Raw genomic sequence first — 24881 nt, forward strand, 5'->3', positions numbered from 1 at the left:
TAGCAGTGTTTTTAATTAAAATGTGAGGTAACTATTGATCGGTCATGTGAAATAGCAAGTTCATGTTTTTTCTGTTAGTAATTTCTTGATATGGAGTAAAAAGTTTAATTTGGAAATTGATTTTGTTTTTCACCTAAGCCCAGGTTATACGGACAAAGTTTGGGAGCTCTTGAGAGAAATATTGCCAGAGTTTAAGCTGTCGGCTGAGTCCAGCTCTGAAGGCAAAATAACTGACATAGATGCCAAATTAAAAGAACAAGGAAAAGATGTGAAGGATGGGAAAGAAGTGAAAGATGGCAAGGAATTCAAACCTGAAAATTCAATGACGACGCTGAAATTGCCTGAGAAAAGTGAAAGGGCTTTAAAGGGTAAGACACTTTATATCACAATGTTATTCAGTATGAATATTGTGTTATGCCCTGAGTCCGGTCCCCCCATACTGGTAGAATAAGACACTCGCAGCAATGCAAAAGCAAGAATGGGGTTTATTTCTAGCTCGAGCTAGGGCTCATGCCTCCTCCAGCACAGTGGAGTGCGGACAAGAGCCCCAAGCCCAGGTCACAGTGGTTTTTATAGTCTTAGATTACATAAGCACCTATTTTTGTTCAAAAGATCAAGCTGGCAGAAGCTCATTGGCCAGTTCATGCAGGCGCGGGGTTTTTCTTGGGGATTTCCTTTTTTCCTCTGATTGGCCTGATTTTTGGCGTCGGGGACTCTTCTAGGGAGGAGTTTCTTATTTTTGGCGCCGGTGGGATCTTCTTAGGGGGTAAGACAATTTATATCACAATGTTATTCAGTATGAATATTGTATATAAATGCTTTATAATCATTGCTGAATTTAACGACTATTTATAAGCATTGTCATTTATTAAGTGTTGTGAAAACAGTCATTCAAGTTTCTCTATTTCCTGGATATTAGAGTTTGCAGTGATGTTTGTGTTAATTATTTCACTATATTTTGCTCTCTTTATAATCAAAGGTAATTATATATTTTAAGGATATTAAATTAATATAGTATTAATATGGAAAAAAAAATTAAGGTTTCAGTTTCCCTTCATTAAACACATCTTTCTTATATGTCACATGTAGAGTGGAATGGGCCAAAATACCAAACCTGAAAAGTGGTCCTATTTCAGAAAATGTGAAGTGGACACAGATTAGACTGTGATTTGCAGGTTGTTTATTATAAGGTTAAAGTTAAAATCTAGAAATTATATTTTTCAGGTTATTTTACAAAGTGTAGAAGTGTTTTTCTTAAAGTGATAAATATATTTAATAAGTGGTCATTTTATACTTTCTAAAATATTTCATATAGCCAAACATATTAACAATAATGCTTGTGAGTAGAGTTGAACATACTAGAAAATACTAAATTTTTTGTATAGTTGTGATAACATCTATAACAGTCTTTTAGATATTTATGCTTTATAAGATATTGATGTTTTGTTCTTATTTAGATCTTGCACATCAGCATTTCCAATCATATACTGCCCTGAAATAACTACTGCAAATGTTCCTCAAAGATAAGCAAAAAAAATTAAGTATGTGTGATATCTGCCCCATCATGGATCCCTCTTAAAACGATCTAATGTGCATTAGTTTATAAAAGAAAGCAAAAATGAAAAAATAGTCAGGTTAAATTTGTTTTACTCAGTGTACCCTAAATTAATTTGGACCTGGAATCTCTTTCTCGTGTATCACAAATTAATATCTGTCTATCCTCCATCTGTCTGGGTTTCCCAGGCAGCTCAGTGGTAAAGAATCCACCTGTAATGCAGAAGACACAGGTTCAATCCCTGGTTTGGGAAGATCACCCGAAGAAGGAAATGGCAACCCATTCCAGTATTCTTGCCTAGGAAATCCCGGGGACAGAGGAGCCTGGCGGGCTACAGTTCATGGGCTTGCTAAGAGTTTGATACGACTTAGCAACTTAACATGGAGAAGGAAACGGCAACCCACTCCAGTACTCTTGCCTGGAAAATCCCACGGGCGAAGGAACCTGGTAGGCTGCAGTCCATGGGGTTGCTAAGAGTCGGACACGACTGAGCGACTGAACTGAACTGAACTGAACTGAACAAAATCAGATATAGATCTCACCTCTTAGAGCTTAGGTAATGTGAGAAGGACTAACATTAATTTTAAAAATCATAAATACATACTAAGACATGAGTCTTGAAGGGAAAAACAAGAAACTATAAGCCGTTCATAAGGGAGACCTAATCTGGGGCACCAGGGAAGAATTCCTTAGGGAATTTTGAGCTGTGTTCGCAAAAATTAGACGGATACCTGGGGGAAGATGATGGGCTGTGGAGGGAAGAGAATTCTAGGTAGAAGAGAGAGCATATATAAATATTACGAGGCAGCAGCAGAAATGACAGTGATTTAGAAGACCCGGTAGATGTTCTCAGCTGGAAGAGAGGATGTGAGAAATAAAGTGGAAGTAGGAGAGTGCTCATGTCAAAACTTCTGGGTCATGCTAAGATATTTGATCTTTACCAAAGAGCCGTTGACAGCTAATGAAGAGTTTAGAGTTGAATCATGATCTATTTCACATTTTGAAAAGGATATTCTGGTTCTCTGGAAAAAAAAAAACTTGGAATGCAGGTGGAGGTCGAAGGTCAGCGGCGTGAGAAGTCACACAAAAAAACAATTTAATGACTTGTATCAGCTCATGTTAGAGATGATCGTAGCTTGGAGTAGGTTAATAGGATTTTCATAGTGGAGAAGCAGATACAGTAAATTATTGAGAGATACTTATAAAGTAAAAAATAGCAGCATGTGACAAAGATAATTTGTAGAATTTTTACTTGCAGAACTGGATAGATGGTAGTATGTTTAATGCAGCTGGTTAATGCAAAAAAGAGGAATGGCTTTATGAGGAGAGATCACAAAATGATTTAGAAAATATTGAGTTTGAGGTGCCTTTAAGAAATCAAGTGTACTTTTCATATCAGGAGTTCCAGGCTCCTTGGGAATCATTGACAAATGCATGCTAAATTAAATGATGAATGATATTCCCAATGAGATGGTGTAGAGTGAGAAGATTAGGAACCTTAAGACTAAGCCTGAAAGAAGCTAAATATCTGAGAGCTGGTACAAAATAATGAACTGGCAAACAAGGTTAAAGAATGACCAGGAAAATAGAAAGATCAATCAGCAGAGCAGGTCACTGTTGAAAATCAAAGGAAAAGACTGTTTCAAGAATTGGAGAGACTGTCTGTTCCAAATAGTGTTGAGAGTTGAAATATGATAGGAATTCAAATTTCTCTGTTAGATTTTGTGATACAGAGGTCACTGGGCACTGGTAAATGATGGAAGTGGAAGACACACTGGAGAGATGAAGAACTAAGTGGGAAGTAAAATAATGTATAAACAACCCTGTTATAAATTTGTCTGTGAAGAATAGGAGAACGAATAAGTGGAGGCTGTCAAGGGAAATGGGGGATTCGTGAAAAATATTTAAACTTTTATGTAATGAAGAAGGGTCGAGTATTTTTAAGTGGCAATTTGGAAGAGGTCGTTGAGATGACAGTCATAGCACAGGTTTCCAGAGAGCCAAAGTGAAGGGGTTGGTCCAACCTGGGGAGCAATGTCTCCTCCATCCTAACAGATTGGCACAGAGTACCAGAGAGAGGATAGATGTGGATGTCAGTGGGTGAATGGGTTTGATAGAGAGAAGTTGAGGGCTTCTGAAAAAAAGACTTCTATTCTCTCTCTTTATAAGCAGAACATTTATGAGCTGAGAGTGAAGTGGAGGCGGAGATGAAGGTGCTCATGATTATTTAAAATAGGGCAGAAGCTTGCAGAAGTAGGGGAAGATTATCCCCAGTAGGACGTAGGACTCAGCTGCTAATTTTACTCAGAGGGGTTGGCCAGATGGGTGAAATGAAACAACAGAGGAACAATAAATTTATTCATGTACTGGCAAAAACACATCGTGGTAAACATTTTTGCATACTTTCCAAATTTCTATGTGAAATAGTGTGTTCTTCCTATTTACAGATTTTATTATATGTTACTTTAAGTTATGGGTTTTGAATAGGCATTTCGTGAAAGTGAAAGTATCAGTCTCTCAGTTGTCTCTGACTCTGCAACCCCGTGGACTGTAGCTCACCAGGCTCCTCTGTCCATGGGATTTCCCAGGCAATAATGCTGGGATAGGTTGCCATTCCCTTCTCCAGGGGCTCTTCCTGACTCAGGGATTAAACCCAGGTATCTTGTATTGCAGGCAGATTCTTTACTGTCAGAGCCACCAGGGAAGTCTATTTTAAAAATCATACATGAAGTCATATATTATTACCTGTAACTAGTTTTAAGTCAAAACCACAAAATAAAATTCTGATCATCTATTTTTATACTTGTTTCCAAATTAAATATTTCATCCTATACTTATAGTTATCTTTGCCTTTGTATCTAACATACATGTCAAATCTACTATAAAGCTAAGATCCGAGATAGTTTCATTTTAGAGGCTAAGAAACAGCACACAGTGTTAATAATATAGTTTTTTTTATATATGCATTTAAAAAAAAAAAAAACCTGAGCAATACTGATTACAAATTTAGCAAATGACAAAAGAATAAATGGCAGAAATTTGAAATTTCTATTTTAGAATTGAAAGGGATTTATTAGGAAATAAAAAAAAATCTCAGGAAATATTTTAAGGTGAAGGAAAACATGTTTCACAGAAATGTAAATATGGTAGATGGTTCTGGGTATTGGGTTTACTATGCACATCTTGTTGACAGTAAGATGTTGGTGTGGATGTTGGTTGGTGGCCAGTCTCCACCAGAAGATATTCTAGAGGCAGAAAGCTGAGTTTCTTGAAATTCAGGCCCCAAATAAAGAAAGTGTAAGAGGGCTCCACATTTAGGACTCAACTTTAAATACATTTTTTCCTGATTTTTTTTCTTTTTAAAATGAGACTAGCCTGACACCATGATTTTATACAAATAAATCATATTCACCTGATTATCTACATTTAGCATGAAATTATTTGTAGTCATTAATGCCATGTCTTTCACAATATATGTCAATTTTTAAAGCTTTTTTTGTTTTGTTTTGTTTTCTTTTGATGTTACTAATTCGAGGTGAATAGTGTTTGGGGAAGTTTGTGGACTTTTTTTTTACACTTAAATAATACTATTGTTTTAGCTTTCTTTTTCAACACTAATTGAATAAGCAATATAGATTGAGATTTTGTAGTTAAAGGATTTATTGTATTTTTTTAACATGTTAAAAGACCTTGGAAAGAAGAGGAGTAAAGACGGAGAAAAAGAAAGAGAAAAGGAAAAATTCAAATGGTCAATACATGGTTCAAGACCCTCATCAGATGTACAATATTCTCTGCAGTCTCTGTCAGATTGTAAGCTCTCAGTCTCCTAGAATAATAATTATTATACACATTTCCTAAAATGCCGGAGAACACTGGAGAACAGAAATGTATTTCCTGTTCAGATATATCTAAGTAAGCTTTTCAGAGATGCCCATAATTGTTAAGCTCTCAGATGGTTGTGCATAATGAAGCAAGATCCTACATATGAGACAGAAGCCAAGATTATCAAAGTTCTTATGGTACAACAGTCAGAGAAGTGTTTACATGAATGAAGATATATACTAATATATATTATTATAGTATATGTAACATATTTTACATTATAAAATATATAAGTATATTTACATAAATATTTGATTAGATATTGATATATATTAGTATATGTCTTCCTTTATATATATATATATATGTATATATAAAATCTTTTTAAAAAAAATTTATAGTCCTAACATTGAGTCATCTATCTTGGTGCTTCCAGAATGTATAATTCTCAGTTCACTCCTCTTTACATGAAAATATGTCCATTTACTCCCAGTGTTATGCTATATCTTTTTTTTTTCATTTTGTCTTCTTTCTGAATACATTGCTGTGTTTTTTTGTGAGAACAGCTTCATAGCTATGGCTTTGCATTTTTGCAGAAAGATATTTGGTGCTTTGGTAAAGAAAATACAAACACAGGTCATTTTTTTTGTATTTTTAATTTCCTATTAAACATTTTTTTCTTATATTGATACCTTCAGTTCAGTTCAGTTCAGTCGCTCAGTCGTGTCCGACTCTTAGCGACCCCATGAACCACAGCACTCCAGGCCTCCCTGTCCATCACCAACTCCAAGTAATCTTTTTTGATAGTCGATGATATAACATCCCCCAATTTACTGATAATTATTTATATTTGTGAGATTGCAAAACCTTTTTCTGAGTTTCTTTGTAAAAATGAAGGTAACAATGCCTTTTTTTCTACCAAATTCATAGTTCAGGTCAACCTCAAGAAACAGGATATAGTTCAAAGTTTGGACTGTGGACTAAATTTGCCTGGGTTCAGATCTCTGCTCTATGAAAAATATATATTGGAGAAGGAAAAAATTTCCCTCTAGTCTCTCCAGGTTCTTCTAGCTGGTCTAAGAATCAAATTGATATGAGGCATATTCACAGAAGAAAAAAATAATAATTATTATGTATTACTACGTATGGGACCTTATAAGAAAAATAAGACCCAAAGACAGGTTAGGTAATTGAGGCTTATCTACCATGTGAGAGAAGGAGAAAGGGGGTAGGGGTTGTGACTTCAAATGGGAGGAAAACAGTTCACTGGAGATGGGGAAACAGATGTTTGCTGTGCCATGCAGAGACAGCGGAATCCAGAGAGGACTCCGGTCTCCAGGCCATGCTGAGTGGCCCCCCAAACACACCTGGCCACATTATTTATAGGCTCTCTGTTGACAGTGCTCTGTCTGAACCAGGCTTTTCATTTGAATTCTTTCAGTTACAAAGGGTGGTAAAAAGAAAGAATTCCTGGGTTCTCTGTTCTTAAAAAGCATCAGGCTAAAATAATCCTCATGCCAAGGAGATACATTTTGGGATGACAAATTTTGCTTCTGTACATATACAAAGTTTGTTTTTAAATGTGAAAACATATTTTTGTAAGTTTGGATATTTCACATCTTAATCCATTCTGGAGTGAGCCAGGGCTCACATCTAATTTACATAATGTGGCTTTAAAGATATTATTCTTCAGTAAGCATTATCTAGTACAGTTATATATGACTGCTTGAAGTTTAAAGGAATAAAACAAAACTTTTCAATTAAAAATAAAAACAAGAGGAAAACAAATTCTGTTGTTTTGACCAGAATCTTTAAAGGACAAAAACACCATGAATCAAATGTAGTCATTTCAGGGATATTAGGGAATAAATATTGATTCTCAGAAGCAAATCTACAAGCATTATACATTTCAAACTAAGTTATCTTCTTAGTTTCCCTTTCTCATGAGAGAATTAGTGTTTTCTTTCTCCTTGAAGTGACATAGAAACTCCCAGACTTCTTTAAATTCAAATTAAAGATTCTATGAAAGTTAAGTTACATAGGCTGATAGCTAGAGTGAGTTTATGTAATAACTTTTTTACATTGAAGTAAAATGATTTCTTAATGAATTATATGGTACTATTATAAAGTAAAACTAATGAGACATTCTATACAGTAGAAGTACATTTGAGAGTTAACATTTTTTAAATGCATGTAAAGTCGTTTACCTATTTTTCATCAGCAAAGATAAGTTCATTAAGAAATTGGAATGGTCTACGATGACCTGTCAGACTCATTTTGGCTAGAATTTCCATGACACAATATGTGTTTGGATTTACAGGTTCTTCAGCAATGCAGTCCCCTCAGATGGTAGTATATGCAACCTTTACACCTCTCTATTTGTTTGAAAAGAAGATATTTTTATTAGAGAAGATGGTAAGCACTCAAGGCCAAGAAACTCGGTATAATTTATGGTGTTTGTGTGTGTCTGTGGTCATTTGTTGTCAAGTGTTGTTTTTTTTCATTGCCAAGTCATGTCTGACTCTTTGCAACCCCATGGAATGCAGCAAGCCAGTCCTCCACTATCTCCTGGAGTTCGCTCAATTCATGTCCATGAGTCTGAGATGCCATCCAACCATCTCATCCTCTGCTGTCCCCTTCTCCTTTTGCCTTCAGTGTTTCCCAGCATCAGGGTCTTTGCAGTTAGTTCACTCTTCACATCAGGTGGCCAAACTATTAGAGCTTCAGCTTCAGCATCAGTCCTTTCAGTGAATTTTCAGGGTTGATTTCCTTTCAGATTGACTGGTTTGATCTCCTTGCTGTCCAAGGGACTCTCAAGAGTCTTCTCCAGCTCCACAATCCAAAAGCATCAATTCTTCAGCACTCAGCCTTCCTTATGGTCCACCTCTCACATTCATACATGATTACAGGGAAAACCGTAGTTTTGACTATAACGCACCTCTGTCAGCAAAATGATGTCTCTGCTTTTCAATACACTGTCCAGATTTGTCATAGCTTTCTTTCCACGGAGCAAACGTCTTTTAATTTCATGGCTACAGTCACAGTCTGCAGTGATTTCGGTGCCCCCAAAAGGAAAATCTGTCACTGCTCCCACTTTTCCTCATTCTATTTGTCATGAAGTGATGGGATCAGATGCCATGATCTTTAGTTTTAAATGTTAAGATTCAAGTCAGATTCTTCACTCTCCTCTTTCACCCTCATCAAGAAGCTCCTCTTCACTTTCTACATTAGAATAGTATCATCTGCATATATGAGGCTGTTGAAATTTCTCCCAGCAATCTTGATTTCAGCTTGTGATTCATCCAGCCTGGCATTTTGCATGATGTACGCTCACATAAGTTAAATAAGCCAGGTGACAGTAGACAGCCTTGTCTGCTCCTTTCCCAATCTTGAACCAGTCTCTTGTTCCATGTCCAGTTCTAACTGTTGCTTCTTGACTCGCACACAGATTTCTCTGGAGACAGGTAAGGTGGTCTGGTACTCCCATCTTTTAAGAGTTTTCCAAAGTTTGTCAACACCCTTTTGCAACAATGAAAGTAGAAAATATACCAGAATTCAATTAAAAATCTGTTCTTGAGTTTCAGGCTTGCTGTCTCTGTAATTAAACACTTAGGTACAGGGACTCAGTACCGGCAAAGTTTTCTTAATGCTGTTCTGTGCTTAGTCCCTCAGCTGTGTCCCACCCTGTGACCCGCCCCATGGACTGCAGCCCACCAGGCGTCTCTGTCCATGGGGCTTTTCCAGGCAAGAATACTGGAGTGGGTTGCCATGGCCTCTTCCAGGGGATCTTCCCAACCCAGGGATTCAACCCAGGTCTCCCACACTGCAGGCAGATTCTTTACCAGCTGAGCTACCAGGGAAGCCCAGATGATTGCAATAGTTTAATCTAAAAAAAAAAAAAAATGTAGTTTCATATAGTTTATCAATTCTTTTCATTGTAAACAAAGGGCATCAAATTATGTATTTCAGTGAAAATTGTGTAAATCATTTCTAAGTAATAATACATCACCTTTCTATAAACAGGTCATGCATATTTTCTTAACCTAAGACAAATTAAAATGAATTCATATCTAATAAACCTCTGCTATGAATGCCTTAAAATAATACACACCAAAATGTTAATTGCTTTTCTCTTAGAAAGTTAACAACTTATAGATAATTTAGAAAATATGGACAAAGGGAATAAAATTAAAATGTTTGTAATATAAACGCCTAGTCATAGGCACTGTTAACATTTTGGCATTTGTATTTTGCCTTTTTTTTTCTTCTCTGCATATTTTCTACATGTATATGTGTGTAAATTTTTTACTCAGGGAAATTCTATTTTACTTTCTATTTGGAAATGAGCTTTTTCAATTGACACTGTATCACTAACATTTTCCTGTGATGTTAAACATTTGACAACATCATATTTAATAGTTACATGAGATGTATGGATTTGCCATAATTTTATGCTATCTTTGGGTTTTGGACATAAAAAATCATTTTTTTCTCCTTCCCTTTTAAAGGGTAAAGCTCACCAGATTACTCTTCAATCTATTTAGACAAACATCTTATTGCATTTGTATTGATCCCTAACCCTCTAGGGGGACTTTTAGACATCCAGCACTTTATTGCTAGAATTCCATGTGTCTGAAGTCATTACATTAAAGTATAAGAAGACAGTAATATAATAATTTGATTAATTAGAAACAGCTTACTGTTAAAAAAACTGAATGGAAATTTGGTTGAAATGTAAGTACACCAACTGTATGATCATTGCACTTATATTTGTCTTCTGGATTATTTCACGAAGGAGCATAAATGTTGTCATTTCTTCTTCCTTTTCTTTCCTTCTTCCTGCCTCCACCTTCTCCTTCTCTTTTTAGATAGGAAACATTCCTTACTGCAAAAATCTTCAATGTAAGAAGGGTAATATTGTCAAGACAATAGGATGTAATGTGCTATTATGAATGTAGAGAAAAGGGCAGTTCTTCTGTTTTTAATTAAAAGTTATTCAAGTTTAGTCATGGTTAAATCCAAGTATGCTTCTCAGGGCCCCCTCTCAACTTAAGTCTCTTTTTAGGATGGCTGTATCAGCCCTGATTTTATTTTTTCTTAATCTTACTACCTGATATTGGCCATTGCCTTAGCTATTCCAGAGAAATTAAGCCCTCTAATACTGTGGACTATAGAAGACCATGAGCCATGCTTTGTGGAGTGTTCCATGGGAAGTACTTAAATACTTTTTAAAATTTAAAAACAAAAAGATAAGATTTATATCTTCATTACACAAAAAAGAAGGCACAGAAAAATTCACTTGAACTTTTGTCTGTCCTACTGAAAAACTGGTAAACAAAAAATTTTTAATTTAAAAGACCAAAAAAAGCACATATTTAATCATTAATTCAACAGATGTTAATTAATTATTCTTTGCTAAACAACTAGCTGGAATCTGAGAAAGACACCATGTTGAGAGTGATTAATAAGGACTCTCCCCACAAAGTTTAGAGCCGATGACAAAAGCAGACAAGCAAACAGTATTAAAAGTTGGAATACTTGTATAATAGAAGTTGCTTGGAATATGGTAGATGCAGCATTTAAATAAAGTGCATTGAATGAGTAACCAAATAAATGAATTAATGAAGGAGTGAAAAAATGTATATGGAACGCATAGCAGAGACACATCTTTCTGTCTAGTGGGTGACTAGGGAAATCACTGTATATGGTGACTACACCCGTGAAATTATAAAATGCTTGCTCCTTGGAAGAAAAGCTATGACAAACCTAGGCAGCATATTAAAAAGCAGAGACATTACTTTGTTGACAAAGGTTCATCTAGTCAAAGCTATCATTTTTCCAGTAGTCATGTGTGGATGTGAGAGTTGGATCATAAAGAAAGCTGAGCACCAAATAATTGATGCTTTTGAACTGTGGTATTGGAGAAGACTGCAAGGAGATCAAACCAGTCAGTCCTAAAGGAAATCAGTCCTGAATATTCATTGGAAGGAGTAATGCTGAAGCTGAAACCCCAATACTTTGCGAAGAACTGACTCATTGGAAAAGACCCTGATGCTGGGAAGATTGGAGGCAGGAGGAAAAGGGGATGACAGAGGATGAGATGGTTGGATGACATCACAGACTCTATGGACATGGGTTTGAGCAAGCTCCCGAAGTTGGTGATGGACAGGGAAGCCTGGTGTACTGCAGTCCATGGGGTTGCAGAGTCAGACACTACTGAGCAACTGAACTGAACTGAGGGAAGTCTTCCCAAAGGGAAAAAAAAAAAAAAAGAAAATTGTTTAAGCAGTGGCTTTAAAGTTAGCCTGGAAAGTAGGAAAAAGCATATGTGTGAAGCAGAAGGAAGCTTATGTTGGAAAGTATCCTTATGAAGGATAACCCACTGGGTTCAAGGGACTACTAGAGTTTGAACGGATTGTAAAAGGAGAAGTTTTAGAGGCAATCTGAGGTGTGGGAGGGAGCCTGGACATGCAGAGTGTTATAAATCCTCCCTGTGGAGGTTGAAATGTCTTACAGGGTCCAGTGGTTCAGGAATTGGCCCAGTGTCTGTAATAGTAATGAGATGAGCTTCCAAGCTGTAATGAACTGCCTCCAACATTACAGTTTCCTGCTGATTCTTTTACATTAGCTATTAGGATTTCTATATTGGTAGAATTCAGAATATAAAGATGATATCATGTTTTGAAGATAAATCTACAGAAGAAAATCCTTTCTAATGGAATTTTATAAATGGAGTACATAGCAAAAAATTCTAGCCCCAAAGACAAGACGACCTACATGTATAATAAAGTCAACACTTCACCTTTATGTGAGGAATTGGTAAAGAATGCAAGAAAACAAAGCAAATCTTGGAAAGATACAGTGTCACAAATTACCCTACCTTATCCCCCCGTCTGATTACTTCTGGGTCTTCTAAATTTTAGTTTTATTTATTTATTATTTTTGTTTTATTTAAATGGGTTAACTGGGAGTTCTAAAAAAGCGTCCTCTACCTTCTCAAACCCTACTTTGGACTGAGTAAGGGAGTGAAAGGGTGTTATGGGCAAGGAAACTTCTGGTTTGTCTTGCATTTGGGCTTCCCGGGTGACTCAGTGATAAAGAATCTGCCTGCCAGTGCAAGAGATGTGGGCTCAATCCCTGGGTCAGGAAGATTCCCCTGGAAAAGAAAATGGCAACCCATTCCAGTACTCTTGCCTGGGAAATCCCATGGACAGAGGAGCCTGGCAGATTACAGTACATGGGGTTGCAAAAAACCAGATACAACTTAGTGATTAAAAAACAACAAAAACATGAATTATTCAAAAGTATTTCCTGAAGAGGCCTATTAAGTATTTCACTAGAATGTTTCACTATTTTAAATTACTCTCTGTCCCTAATTCTAATATAAGGAAATCTGGAAGCCTTGAACAAAGTTTCTCAATATCAAACTATGACAATTATTAAGCATTACTTTACCTTATTCAGAAGTATTGTGTAGTATGTTGGAAATAAAATGAAGTATGAGAAACTAACCTACATACTTTACATCAAGCTAATACTTTTGTGAATTATTTAAATAATGCAATAGATGAACATATCATACATAATTATTTAATACTATATCTTACATCTTCTGAATGCCTTGAATAGTTTTGTTTTCTGGTGTTCCACTGTTCAAAAGAGAAAGCAAATGGACTACAATTTTGGTTGCAATTATAAGAAGGAACTGAGATATGTAGAGCAAATGTATGAACAATCCAGAAATTATTCAACTTATAAATACTACTTAGGGCTTCCCCAGTGGCTCAGTGGGCAAAGAATTTGCCTGCAATGCAGGAGATGATATAAGAGATGCCAGTTCAATCCCTGGGTCAGGAAGATCCCCTGGAGGGGGAAAATGGCAGTATTCTTGCCTGGGAAATTCAATGGATAGAGGAATAAGTAAGGTGAAAAGACAGCCTTCAGAATGGGAGAAAATAATAGCAAATGAAGCAACAGATAAAGGATTAATCTCCAAAATATACAAGCAGCTCCTGCAGCTCAATTCCAGAAAAATAAATGACCCAATCAAAAAATGGGCCAAAGAACTAAACAGACATTTCTCCAAAGAACACATAAAGATGGCTAACAAACACATGAAAAAATGCTCAACATCCCTCATAATCAGAGAGATGCAAATCAAAACCACAATGAGATACCATTTCACACCAGTCAGAATGGCTGCTATCCAAAAGTCTACAAGCAATAAATGCTGGAGAGGGTGTGGAGAGAAAGGAACCCTCTTACACTGTTGGTGGGAATGCAAACTAGTACAGCCACTATGGAGAACAGTGTGGAGATTCCTCAAAAAACTGGAAATAGAACTGCCATATGATCCAGCAATCGCACTCCTGGGCATACACACTGAGGAAACCAGAATTGAAAGAGACACATGTACTCCAATGTTCATTGCAGCACTGTTTATAATAGTCAGGACATGGAAGCAACCTAGATGTCCATCTGCAGACGAATGGATAAGAAAGCTTTGGTACATATACACAATGGAGTATTATTCAGCCATTAAAAAGAATACATTTGAATCAGTTCTAATGAGGTGGATGAAACTAGAGCCTGTTATACAGAGTGAAGTAAGCCAGAAAGAAAAACACCAATACAGTATACTAGCGCATATATATGGAATTTAGAAAGATGCAAATGATAACCCTGTATACGAGACAGCAGAAGAGACACAGATGTATAGAACAGTCTTTGGGACTCTGTGGGAGAGGGTGAGGGTGGGATGATTTGGGAGAAGGGCATTGAAACACGTATGTTGTCATATGTGAAACGAATCACTAGTTCAGGGTCAATGCATGTTATAGGATGCTCGGGCCTGGCATGCGGGGATGACCCAGAAGGAAGATAAAGGGAGGAGGGAGGTGGGAGGGGGGTTCAGGAGGGGGAACTTATGTGGACCCGGGGCGAATTCATGTCAATGTATGGCAAAACCAATCAATATAATATTGTAAAATAATTTGCCTCCAATAAAAAATAAATTAATTACAAAAAAAAAAAAAAAAACCAGAAGGAACTTTAAAAAAAAAAAGAAAAGGAAAAAAAAAAAAATGGATAGAGGAGCCTGGCAGGCTGCAGTCCAAAGAGTCGTAAAGAGTTGACCTTGAATTATTAAAGCATAATTTCAGAGGTTTCTGAATTTTTTCAATGAATTGCCAACATATAGATGGAATAAAAGGGGCATGACAATTTCCTCTCCTTAAATTAGTGCTATTTAAAAAAAAATTGAAAACATTCAAGTGACTTTTCTCTTTATTCCATGTATTTATAGAGCTTTTAAATGACTCTACTGAACTTAATAATACATGTTCTAGCTGAGGCAATAATTTCCAATAGGCTAGTAGGTGAGCTTCTAATCCTAATTCAAATGACTACTTTGTAAATTTTCATTTTCAAACATTGCTATTTGCATAGAAATCAATGATAGAAAACCACTAGGAAGAAAAACAGCTATTGACAAAACTGACTTTAATGTAGTTAAAGTTTTATTTTACTTTAAATGTGTCAGCGTTTAGACCATGAATATCAGAATTTGACTACAGGGTATGTTACTTTAACCTTCACATACCTTTTGATTTCTTATGGCATCTTTCAGCCATCAGTCAGTAGCTGAATTTCTACAATGACTTGAATTTCTTCCAATGACTTGATTTGGATTTGCCTGGACCATCTGCCCTTCTGTGAATGCCTCCTTTTGTCAGGAGTGATCATGGGGATTTTGTGTAGGGAAGCCTGAGGACATAAGCTGTAGACAAGGCAACTGCTTACCCTCATGGACCCAATACACTAAGGGCAGTGGGATTTTTTGAAAACTATTGAGCAATTGCTGGTGCTTAAAAAAAAAACTGACAAAGACTTTATATGTGAAGTACTTGTATCAAATCTTTAACCTTTAAAGAAAGTGTTAGTTGCTCAGTTGTGTCCAACTCTTTGTGACCCCGTATGGACTGTAGCCCCCCAGGCTCCTCTGTCCATAGAATTTTCCAGGCAAGAATACTGGAATGGGTAGCCTTTCCCTTCTTCAGGGGATCTTCCCAACCCAGGGATTGAACCTGGATCTCTTACATGGCAGGCAGATTCTTTACCATCTGAGACTCCAGGGAAGACCAACAGAAGTAATAGTTGATTAATTTTGGACCAAAACTGATATTCTGAGACTTCTGCAAAGTGATAAATCTTAAAAGCTTAGAACTGAAAAGTGACTTCTAGTTCTAGTCCCTCATTTTGTAAATAAAGAAAGGGAGCCCCAGATACCATAAAAGATTGAAATAAATACAGAGAGTAATAGCGCTTACACTATGTGTGTGTGTGTTAGTAACTTAGTCGTGTCTGACTCTTTGCAACCCCATGGACTGTAGCCCGCCAGGCTCCTCTGTCCATGGGATTCTCCAGGCAAGAATTCTGGAGTGGATTGCCATTTCCTTCTCCAGGGCATCTTCCTGACCCAGGGATCGAAGCTGGATCTCCTGCATTGCAGGCAGATTCTCTACCATCTGATCTACCAGGGAAGCCCTAGTGCTTACTTTAAAGGATGCAGAAATATTACCACTATATCTCTCTAGAAGAGTGGTGATAATATTTCTATAATGATGAAAAGTGTTATCTTAAATGCATAAAGCAGATATAAGAATCCTTTTAACCCTGCCTTCCACTTTTTAGGCTGATTCTGCTGAGAAGCTTAGAGAATATGGGCTTTCCCATATCTGTAGCCATCCTGTGCTGGTCACAAGAACTAGATCCTGCCCCCTTATAGCACCGCCAAAACCACCTCCTGTACCTCCCTGGAAACTCTTTCGTCAAAAAAAAGAAGCTGTTATAACAGATGAAGCTCAAGGTATGGTTCATACTGTCCAAAAATCTAATCAACATTTCTCTCTATGAAGTTCTAATAGTTCTATTTGTAATGTGAGAGATATATCAAGAAAGCAATCCAACATTACACTTAAAGCTTTCATCTAATTTTATGTCTGAAAGGATGACTTCTGCACATCTCAGACTCTGATTAGTTTGGTTTTCACATCTAAACTGACCAGATAAATAAAGGCCATTCTTTGGGTGATGGCACTATGATTATAACTGTAATTGATAAGTGGTTTGGAGCAAATAACGCAGAAAGTTAAATAGCACATATGTTAACCCACTGGTGTGAATTTCAAACATGGGGATCATTCTATGGTGCCCAGTAGGGCATCATCTTTGAATTGACTGAATTCTATTTGAAACTGCTACACAGAATCGGACACAACTGAAGTGACTTAGCAGCAGAAGCAGCAACATAGGAGTAGGACTTCTGCCTGGGCTGGCTCCTGTCAATATTGTCATGTAGTCAATGAACGGCAGTTGTGCTTGGAAATACACAGGTTCACACAGGCTGAGAATATGCTGAGTCTGTTCCCACCTTGTTCTTATTCTTGTCTTTTATTTCTGAATTCCTTATAATCCAAGTCTAATGTTTTACTCCTTTAATCATTTCTCTATGTCTTCATTTACACTCTTTCTGTGAGTACCATGTTTGAATGGAAGAGAGACCAACATGGCGAGAGAAGAACTGAGCAAGACCATAAATGAAAGCAACTGATAAAGGATTAATCTCCAAAATATATAAGCAGCTCCTGCAGCTCAATTCCAGAAAACTAAGTGACCCAATTAAAAAATGGGCCAAAGAACTAAACAGACATTTCTCCAAAGAAGACATAAAGATGGCTAACAAACACATGAAAAAATGCTCAACATCCCTCATAATCAGAGAAATGCAAATCAAAACCACAATGAGATACCATTTCACACCAGTCAGAATGGCTGCTATCCAAAAGTCTACAAGCAATAAATGCTGGAGAGGGTGTGGAGAAAAGGGAACCCTCTTACACTGTTGGTGGGAATGCAAACTGGTACAGCCACTATGGAGAACAGTGTGGAGATTCCTCAAAAAACTGGAAATAGAACTGCCATATGATCCAGCAATAGCACTCCTGGGCATACACACCGAGGAAACCAGAATTGAAAGAGACACATGTACTCCAATGTTCATTGCAGCACTGTTTATAATAGCCAGGACATGGAAGCAACCTAGATGTCCATTTGCAGATGAATGGATAAGAAAGCTTTGGTACATATACACAATGGAGTATTTTTCAGCCATCAAAAAGAATGCATTTGAATCAGTTTTAATGAGGTGGATGAAATTGGAGCCTATTATACAGATTGAAGTAAGCCAGAAAGAAAAACATCAATACAGTATACTAACGTATATATATGGAATTTAGAAAGTTGGTAACCTGAACCCTGTATACGAGACTGCAAAAGAGACATAGGCATATAGAACAGTCTTTGGGACTCTGTGGGAGAGGGTGAAGGTGGGATGATTGGGGAGAACGGCATTGTAGCATGTATATTATCATAAGTGACCAGTCCAGGATCGACGCATGATACAGGATGCTTGGGGCTGGTGCACAGGGATGACATGGAGGGAGGATATGGGGAAGAGGGAGGTGGGAGGGGGGTTCAAGAAAGAGAACACATGTACACCCGGGGCGGATTCATGTCAATGTATGGCAAAACCAACCAATATATTAATGTAAGGTAATTTGCCTCCAATAAAATAAATTAAAAAAAAAAAGAAAAATCATGAGCAGAGGGGATTAGAAAACAAAAACTAAAAGTTAAAAAATTATGGCTTAACAGAATAGCTCAGTTTGTTTATGTTGATTGAAAGTAAACATATGGCCTTTCTGTAGCTAATTTACACTTGCAGCTTTTAATGAAAGATGATAAAGAACTGGAGTGTTGTGGCTTATATATGTGTGTGTGTGTGTGTGTGTGTGTGTGTGTATTTCCTATTCCAAAAAGCTTAAATTATCTTTCTTGTTGTCTTTTTTTTGTGTTCATTTCCTTGCTTTCTCATTTTCTTCCTTTTTCTTTTCCAGTACCTCATTATCTTCCAATTGTATTCATCCAGTAACAGGTCATCACATTCTAGAGGTTATTGCATTAGGCCTGTCCTTGAATGAACAATTAAGACACAGTCACAGGGAACATACCTAGTGCCAGTTTACTAAAGGCGTCCCTAAGAAGTATGTAAATAAGCTTTAAGTGGTTGGTCCCATGAACCACGGCTTGCAGTCTTAATGATGGTGCTTGCTGTGTTCCTGCTACCAGTTCAAGTACTGCTGATCCTTCAGTGCGTGGGACAAAAGAACTGTATCTCAGCCACAGAGTAATACATAAGTCTCAGTGGTGCTCAGGATCCTAAAACTACAATAGCCACAGATTGGAGTATTTACCTGTTCCTCGCCTCCTACTTCCAACCATAATTTACATGTTTCTAAGATATAAATAACAACTGTTAACCATGTAATTTTCCTCACATTTGCTTTCTGCCTACGTTGATACAACCAGTACAGCTGGTGGCAAAAATTTTCTAGCACAACATGTTTTATCCTTGCCAGAAAAGAACAAAGGTTAAAGAAATATCTGGCTTCGATGTAAAGGAGAAACAGTCAGTTCATTTTCTTTGTTTGTTTACTAGCCTTGTCTGCCTGTATCCCACCTGCTTCATTATTTCAGTTATTCCTTACATTCCTTGAGTTTCTGCAACAGGCTGTTGATGCCACTCCAGTGCCAACTGTTGATTTTGATTCTAGGAACTTTCCAACTTTCCTCCCTCCCTCTTTCCTTCCTGTCCACTTTCGTTTTTCCAAAGATCAGAATTCACATGATGCTTGAGAGAAAAATCTTGGCATATTTTAATTAAAAGCTATATTTTAATTAAACGCGAAGGTTGTTGTGCTCAGTTGTGCCTTGCTCTTTGTGACCCCATGGACTGTAGCCCGCCAGGCTCCTCTGTCCACGGGAGTTTCCCGGCAAGAATACTGGAGTGAGTTGCCAATTCCTCCTCCAGGGGATTTTCTTGACTCAGGGATCGAAACTGTCTCCTGCATCTTCTCCAGTGGCAGGCGGATTCTTTACCACTGAGCCACTTGGGAAACCCTAAATGCATAGAGCCACACTTAAAACAGTTATTTCGGAACATCAGAAACAGATGAAGGAAAGGAAAAGCATTAAATATACAGCTCTTTCCTGATTTTGCTACTGACTGTTGAATAACTCTGTGTCTCTGTTGTAAGCTGTGGGAGAAAACCTCAGGCTTGGTCGGATTCCAGAACAGAGGTCTTCCATTTCGAGGCTTACCACATCGCTGTCTTTCTTCTCTCCACTGGGTTTAGTATTTCAAGTGAAAATGAATGGCAAACAGAGAAAGAGATCAATTTAGAGATGATCACAGAACAAGCACAGAAAAGTCAAATTCACTGTGTCATATTCTCACTTCTTTTCATCCTGTGGACTTCTTTTCCACTGCTCTAGGAGCTTTTGTCAAGATAACCATGCCTAATGTTTAATTCAGTGTGCACCATATTAGTGCATGGCTGTGTGCCTTATCCATTGAGAAGTTACTTTGTCAGCTTCAGACACCGTTAGGAATACCCATAACTATATTCTTGACCTATTGCTTTCTTTTCTACTTCTGACCTTTACTTGTTGCATTTTCTGTTCTACTACTAACGTCATGTATTTAGCCTACTTTTTTTTTTCATGTCTTGAGCAATTGTGTTGTTAGAGGTTAACTAAAAGAAAACATTTTTTAGTAAAAAACTTTTATAGAAAGTCTTTCTTGTACTTGAAATATCAGCAAATGCCAAGTACAGTAATAACTCTAGAAGACATGGCTGACTTTCTCCCTTGAGATTTCATTGTTTCATGTTGTAAATCTGGAAAGCAACTGAAGGAAGACTAAAGAAATCTCAGATTGGCAGGATCTATAAAACGCTTTTAGTACAAAACTTTATGTATCACATACATTTCTGTTTAAGTCTATTGAAATTTGCTGAGTAAATAATCTAATCAGTATTGCATTAAATGTTAAATTCTACATATAATCTTGGAATATTTCTTTTAACAAGTGTAGAACACTACCTTTCTCTTTTTAGAAATAGTAATAAAGAAGCCTGACCAATTTCTTGAGATTTCAAGTCCATTTTTGAATTATAGAATGACTCCATTTACAATTCCGACAGAAACGTAAGTATTTAACAGTCTTTCCCATGAATTCCTCTTGTTAACAGATAAAGTACTTTGTGATTTATGTAATTAAAAATGTATGGTTTGGTGACAAATGTACTAAAGTTTGTGTAAATGCAATGATTATGGGAAAACAAAAATTTAGATTCTATTTCACAGTAATAAACATTTAAGATAAATTTTGAATTGGTTAAAATAAGGCCTAAATATGTCGGGCTTTGCAGCTTTGGCTTATGTTTAAGAACAACACAGTATTTTGTTTTACTTTAAACGTTAGCATTGGGAAATGTTTTTTATTCAGTTCAGTTTAGTCGCTCAGTCATATCCAAATCTTTGCGACCCAGTGAACCACAACACGCCAGGCCTCCCTATTCATCACCAACTCCCGGAGTCCACCCAAACCCATGTCTATTGAGTCGGTGATGCCATCCAACCATCTCATCCTCCATTGTCCCCTTCTCCCCCTGCCCTCAATCTTTCCCAACATCAGGGTCTTTTCAAATGAGTCAGCTCTTTATTACCTGGTAAATTAAATCACAAGATCAAATGACTGTCATAAATACCTGGGAGATGAAGTCTGTCACTCTTAGAAGGAAACAAACAAACAAAAAGAGGTAACTAAATATAACAGCAAAGACAATGAAGAAGAAGAAGAAAGGGAAGGAAGAATCCAAATTTACTAATATTTGAAGGTGACAGTAGGGATAGAAACAAAACCTGTGATCCTGGGTCTAATGTTCTTAATGAGTTCATGATTATGTGCTCAGTCACTCGGTTGTGTCTGACTCTTTGTGAACCTGTGGACTATAGCCCACCAGGCTCCTCTGTCCATGTAATTTTCCAGGCAAGAACACTGGAGCTGGAGCAAGTTGCCATTTCCTACTCCAGGGGCTCTTGTCCGCCCAGGAATTGAATCTGCATCTCTTGCATCTTCTGAATTGGCAGGCAGATTCTTTATCACTAGTGCCACCTGGGAAGTTCATCATGGTGAAATGAAAAGGAGTAGTGGGTGATATGATTTTCCCATTAAAAGGGTGGTGATTCGTTATGAAGCAATTGATAACTAACACATGGATATGTACATATATCAAGGATTATAAAATTTATTCTTTGTGCAGTTAACTGTACTTCAATAATCCCTCAGTAAAGCTGTAAAAAATAAAAATAAATAATATTCAATAGTATGTAAAATGGTTTAAAAAATGGCATTCTAGAACCAAGGAAGACAAAATAACTGATATTTAAAATTCAATGGATGTGTTTAATCACAGATTAGATAAAACAACAAAAAAAGACAAGTTAGAAAAATGAAAAACAGGTCAAAAGACAATCTCCAGACTGATGTTCAGAGACTAAAACCAAAAAAGAAAAAAATGAGGGAAAGTACAGTAAAAGACTTATAAGACAAGTTGATAAAGATCAACATATTTGTAGATGGGTCCTAGAAGTACAGGATAGAGTTTGGGGAATAATCATGAAATAAAAATATAATGGGAAAATTATCCTAAAAGTTAAAAAAAAATCAAGATTCAGGAATTTCTAAGAAAAGTCTCGTAATGTAAATGCAGAGAAAACTGCAGCTGGATATCATAGTAAAACCTAAGACATATAATATGATAATATATAGATATAAAGTGAAAGAAATACTGCAACAAAAATCAGCATGGATAAATGTCACGTACAAAAATATTAGACCAAAGAAATCTGGTACAAAATGTAGATGGTTTATTTTTAATTATTTTACTAATACGTATATTAAAAAGAAAAAGCAGTGTATGGGGTTGGAGCTCAGTAGTGGGGAAGTTACCCGTGGGGAGGAGTGTTGGCTGTGATGGGCAAGGACACCTGGCCGGATTTGTGGGGCCTGACAATATCTCTTGATCTGAATAATGGTGATATGGCCATGTTTCCTTGGTAGATTTTCATCAAGTTTTACATTTATGATGTGTGTACTTTTTTCTAATTATTTAAAATCATTAAAATTTTTGAATGGCTTATATATATACAATAGGCTTATATATGTCATGATACAATTACCACTAGATATGGTTTATCCTTCCCTTGGATATATTAAAATCCATGATAAAAGTATAAACTGATGAATAAAAGCAGTCAGAATTCAGGTCAGAAGTCTATTCATTGTGTTTTCCTACTTCTAGAGCCTGATTGCATCACAGCCAGTTAATCTACAATTTCTGGATTCTAGTTAAGTTGAAAATATTAGAAATATTATTGAAATATCTTCTAAGGCTCCTGCAGTTCTGTGCCATCAGCGATTAAACACTGAAAAGTGAGTGAGGAGGGACTGCTAGGCTGCAAAGCAGACACAGTTAGCCATGTGAAGCTTATAAACAGAAAAATCAATTTGCTGCTACTTTGGTTTGAAAGATTTGTTGTTATATATTTGCAAATCTAGTTTTCCTCAAACTTTCATTTTAACTTGTAAAAAATCTTATAAATAAATTATTAATGTCTATAAAAATTTTAAATAAGTTTTAACAGTTAGCTGAATTTATTTAGACATTTTAAATTGCATTTACAATAGTGGCATATTTTATTTTTCTTTAAGTACTTTAAAAGCCAAAAAGAATAATAAATAAACTCTTACCAATTATATGAGAAAGAAGAAAATGTTAGTCACTCAGTCATATTCGACTCTTTGCGACCCCATGGACTGTAGACTGTCAGGCCCCTCTGTTCATGGAATTCTCCAAGAAAGAATACTGGAGTGGGATGCCAATCCCTTTTCCAGGAAATCTTCCTGACTCAGGGATTGAACCCAGGTCTCCCTCATTGCAGGCAGATTCCTTACTGTCTGAACCACCAGGGACATCTCTTACCAATTATATAAATCATCATTAAAAATTCAAATAATCAAAATGATGTTTCTGGGAAACCTTGATTTTTCCTATGCATAAGAATTGATGCTTTTGAACTGTGGTGTTTGAGAAGACTCTTGAGAGTCCCTTGAACTGCAAGGAAATCCAACCAGTCCATCCTAAAGATCAGTCCTAAGTGTTCATTGGAAGGACTGATGTTGAAGCTGAAACTCCAGTCCTTTGGCCACCTAATACAAAGAGCTGACTCATTTCAAAAGACTCTGATGCTGAGAAAGATGAAGGCAGGAGGAGAAGGGGACAACAGAGGATGACATGGTTGGTTAGCATTACCAAATTAATGGACATGAGTTTGGGTAAACTCCAGGAGTTGGTGATGGACAGGGAAGCCTGGCATGCTACGGTCCATGGGGTCACAAAGAGTCGGACATGACTGAACTGAGCTGAACTATTAGATTTTACAAACCAAAAATTCTCTTATACCTATAACTCTGTCGTGCCCGACCTTTTGCAATCCCATGGACTGTAGTCCACCAGGCTCCTCTGTCCATGGGATTCTCTAGGCAAGAATACTGGAGTGGGTAGCCATTCCCTTCTCCAGAGGACCTTCCCAACCCAGGGATCGAACCTGAGTCTCCTGCATCGCAGGCGGATTCTTTACTGCTGAGCCACCAGGAAAGCCTCCATAACTTCATTATAAACCTAAAATTAAATATAAAACTATATTTTATGGCCTAATTTGTTAGATTATGTAATATGCTACATTTTTTTCATCTGTTGCAAACACAAAATACCAAGTAGAGACAGAATTTTCTTAAACATAAAAATAATAAACCTTGTAATTTTTCTACTTAATTTTATAGTTAGTGTTACCCACTAAGATGATAACTTTATCATTCCAAATAGTTTTTGATTATCTGTTAGCTCATTGAGATTGCATACTTCTCAAATATTTTGTGGATTGTATGAACCAAAGTTGCAGACCACCAGGACTAATTTTTTCAGGATTCAAAGTGTCACACACTGACATCTAGAATGTCTATGCTAAGAGGGACCACTAAAGGTTGGTTTCATAACCTGAACTTCCCATGTGACTCCCTTACTTGATTTTCTTATTCCTTCTTTCAGTTTTTTTACCTAATTAAGGTGGATGAAATTTCGTAACCTGGGTCTAGGTGACTTCAACACTTGATTGGATTCAGTTAACGTATTCACTGCTTGAACCTGTCATGGATTTCTTTGTATATCTATTATAACTGGCCTAGACAAAAGCAAAAATATGCGTGAGTGGCATCTCATCCTACCTGACTGCTAGATAGTCAGAGTTGTTAGGTCAGCCTAAGAGAAAGCTGGTCGGTTGTTTGTTTTTGATGAGCCCTGGAGTGTGACTGCTACACAATTCTTTTTCCTTGGAACATTGTCATTGTAGCAACTGTATGCCTGGTTTGCCTGTTCCTGGCTCCTGGCCTTGTTTGCAAGAATCAGAGCTTCACAAATGTTTGTGCTACCCTCTAGTGGCAGTTTCAGGTAAATCTAAGACAAAAGCTTAAACGAGGTAA

At 36.9% G+C, this 24881-nt stretch overlaps 1 protein-coding gene across 2 annotated transcripts in view; it reads left to right on the plus strand.

The window, feature by feature from the left end:
* The window catches only part of ADGB (androglobin), a 181504-nt gene that overhangs the window by 61811 nt on the left and 94812 nt on the right, over positions 1-24881 (plus strand). The window contains exons 8-12 of one of the 2 annotated variants that reach the window (XM_088840947.1): positions 139-368; positions 5243-5365; positions 7698-7792; positions 16070-16244; positions 20395-20485. In XM_088840947.1, coding sequence (XP_088697073.1) covers positions 139-368; positions 5243-5365; positions 7698-7792; positions 16070-16244; positions 20395-20485 — 714 coding nt within the window. The remainder of the gene's footprint in view (positions 1-138; positions 369-5242; positions 5366-7697; positions 7793-16069; positions 16245-20394; positions 20486-24881) is intronic. The other variant, XM_088840948.1, reaches the window with a different exon arrangement.

The sequence above is a fragment of the Moschus berezovskii genome, chromosome 10 (assembly GCF_049115385.1).
Source record: "Moschus berezovskii isolate FMDL1 chromosome 10, NW_MosBer_1.0, whole genome shotgun sequence".
NCBI classification, from domain to species: domain Eukaryota; kingdom Metazoa; phylum Chordata; class Mammalia; order Artiodactyla; family Moschidae; genus Moschus; species Moschus berezovskii.